This window comes from Echinops telfairi, unplaced genomic scaffold, assembly GCF_000313985.2.
Source record: "Echinops telfairi isolate 266 unplaced genomic scaffold, ASM31398v2 ScPeMD7_7416;HRSCAF=8454, whole genome shotgun sequence".
NCBI lineage: Eukaryota > Metazoa > Chordata > Mammalia > Afrosoricida > Tenrecidae > Echinops > Echinops telfairi.
In genome coordinates this window covers 4,751,168-4,753,450 of record NW_022111316.1, presented here as the reverse complement: position 1 = coordinate 4,753,450, position 2,283 = coordinate 4,751,168, and the positions used below count along the sequence as shown (strand labels likewise).

At 52.4% G+C, this 2,283-nt stretch overlaps 1 protein-coding gene across 2 annotated transcripts in view; it reads right to left on the bottom strand.

Annotated features, from left to right (window-relative positions):
• UBE2L6 (ubiquitin conjugating enzyme E2 L6) overlaps positions 1 to 2,283 on the bottom strand; it is a 16,673-nt gene that overhangs the window by 8,353 nt on the left and 6,037 nt on the right. For both annotated transcript variants that reach the window (XM_004714906.2, XM_045297065.1), the window contains exon 2: positions 1,434 to 1,529. In XM_004714906.2, coding sequence (XP_004714963.1) covers positions 1,434 to 1,529 — 96 coding nt within the window. The remainder of the gene's footprint in view (positions 1 to 1,433; positions 1,530 to 2,283) is intronic.

Below are 2,283 nucleotides of genomic sequence, written 5' to 3'. Positions count from 1 at the left end.
CAACTTCTTCCCCGGGCACCTGACACGTGGTTCTCACTACAAGCCAGGTAAGTGAAAGGCTTCAACCCCCCAACCCCAGGGACTTGCCAGAAGCATCACATGCTGACCTAACTCAAACAACGTTTCTATTTTTCTGAAAGAGAAGAGATGCTACAACTCTAAGTAAATTTTTTTTTAAAAAAAACCCACTGTCACCGAGTCGATTCAGACTCAGTGACCTTCCCTGGGGGGCTGCTGAGACTGTCAGTCTTTATGGGAACAGCCAGCCACATCTTTCTCCAAGACTGTGAGCCACCAAGCTTGGGGTTAACAGTCCAACGCTTAACCCGCTGACCCACCAGGACCCCTGCCCCCACTCTATCTGGTCACGAAGACATCCAAATGATAAATAATACGGTGAATAGTTCCCTCTCCATTCCAGAAAGCTTTGACTGACAAAAACGCACGCACACTTTCGTTTTTCGGTTCCCGTAAGTGAGGAAGTGGCCAGTGCTCCTCAAAGGGCCGAGGAAGGCGTCTGCCCTTGATAAGGCCTTTGGACTCTGCCTTCTTCTTCTTTTTCTGTCCTAAACCACTTTATTAGGACCTAATCCAGACCTGCTCTCATCCCGTAGTTCAAGCCCACAGGCCTCTGCCTTTCTAAGGAGAGCTTATCAAGGTGAGAGCGTACGGTACGCAGAGGGAAGTCAGCACAGAGGAGATAAGTTATGGGGGTTGCCACCAGGAGCAATACTTTTCTGAAATTAGTCTTTGAGAGAAGAACCTTCTAGGTTTAGTGGAGCAAATCCTACCAACGGTGGGCACTGGGAAAGATTGCCCCTGTCTCTTGGCAAGGGGCTTTCCCCCCTCTCCCCACCCCTGCCAGTTGCCATTAGGTCTGTTCTGATTCACAGTGACCCCTGTGTGTGGGTGTCACTGTCACCGGAGAGCTGCGAGCCAGAGGGCTTTTGTGGCTTTGTCCTTTCGGGAGCGGGTTGCCAGGCCTTTCTTCCAAGAGACGTTGAACAAACAATCTTTCAGTGAGTAGTTGAGCGCTTAGCCGTTTGCACCACCCCACGGTTCCCTGACAAAGGGCTATCACTAAGTGCCTTTTCCTGATGTGGCTTGTCTACACTCAGTGTAGTGGGTGACCCTTGGCGGTGGGAGCCCCCAGTGAGAGGAACCTCAATTTCAAACCAAACTCACTGCCATAGCATCAATGCCCTCACAGTGACCCTATAGGACAGGCTAGAACTGCCCCTGTAGATTTCTGAGACTGGAATTCTTTATGGAAGTAGAAAGCTTCATATTTCTCCCGAGGAGTGGCTGGTGGTTTCAAATTGCTGACCTTGCAACTGAGTGCTTAACCCGATATACCACTCCAGGGCTCCTGGGGGAAGCTGAGGTAGGGGAGGATCCCACCCCACCCTGACCCAGGCTCCCTGGACACTCACCGGCAGTAGCAGCATGTGCCACACCAGGATGTTGTCAGGTTCGCTGACCAAGTTCCTCAGGTAGCATGGCAGTGACCCCTGCAAATCCTCCAGTTCCTGCAGGAGTGGGGTGACAGCAAGAGAGCAGTTGACCTCCCCTCATCTTCCCTATGTATTGAGCACTTAGTATGACTCAAGGTTGGAGGACAGGGGGGAGGCAAAAATGGTTTAAGCTCATCTGTGAACTTGAAGGTTGGTGGTTCGAACCCACCCGGCAAAACCAGGAAAAGAAAGATCTGGTGACCAGTGTTCATAAAGCTCGCAGGTGCAGCTCTATTCCGTCCATCGCCTACAGCCTCACCAGGAGTTCGAGGTGCCATGACAGTGGTGGGCATGGCTTTCCCAATTTCATGTGCAGCAGGCACAGCAGACTCGGACTGTGCACAGAGCAGAGAAACGAGGGGCTGGGGTGGGGGGGTGGAGCATTCCCTTCCCAGAAAGGAGGCCCAATCACCCCAACAGTCATTCTCGGTGCATTCCTCACCCACCAAGACACACCCAGACCGCCAGAGGAGCAGAGATGGAATCAGGGTCCTGATGACAAGAATGAGGGGTGTGCGCACGTTAATTGAGAAGCAGTAGAGGGGGAGCAGGAGGGCCTCACAGAAGGGGCACATAGTGACCAGGGACAGATGGACGGACTCACTCACTGCCATCAGTTGATTCTGAGTCATAGCTACAGGGCCCTATGAACAGGGTAGAACTGCTCCTGTGGGTTTCTGAGGCTGTAAGTGTTTCTCCCTCAGAGTGGCTGCTGAGTTTGAACTGCCAAACTGCTAGCAGCTCAATTCATAACCCACGACGCCACCAG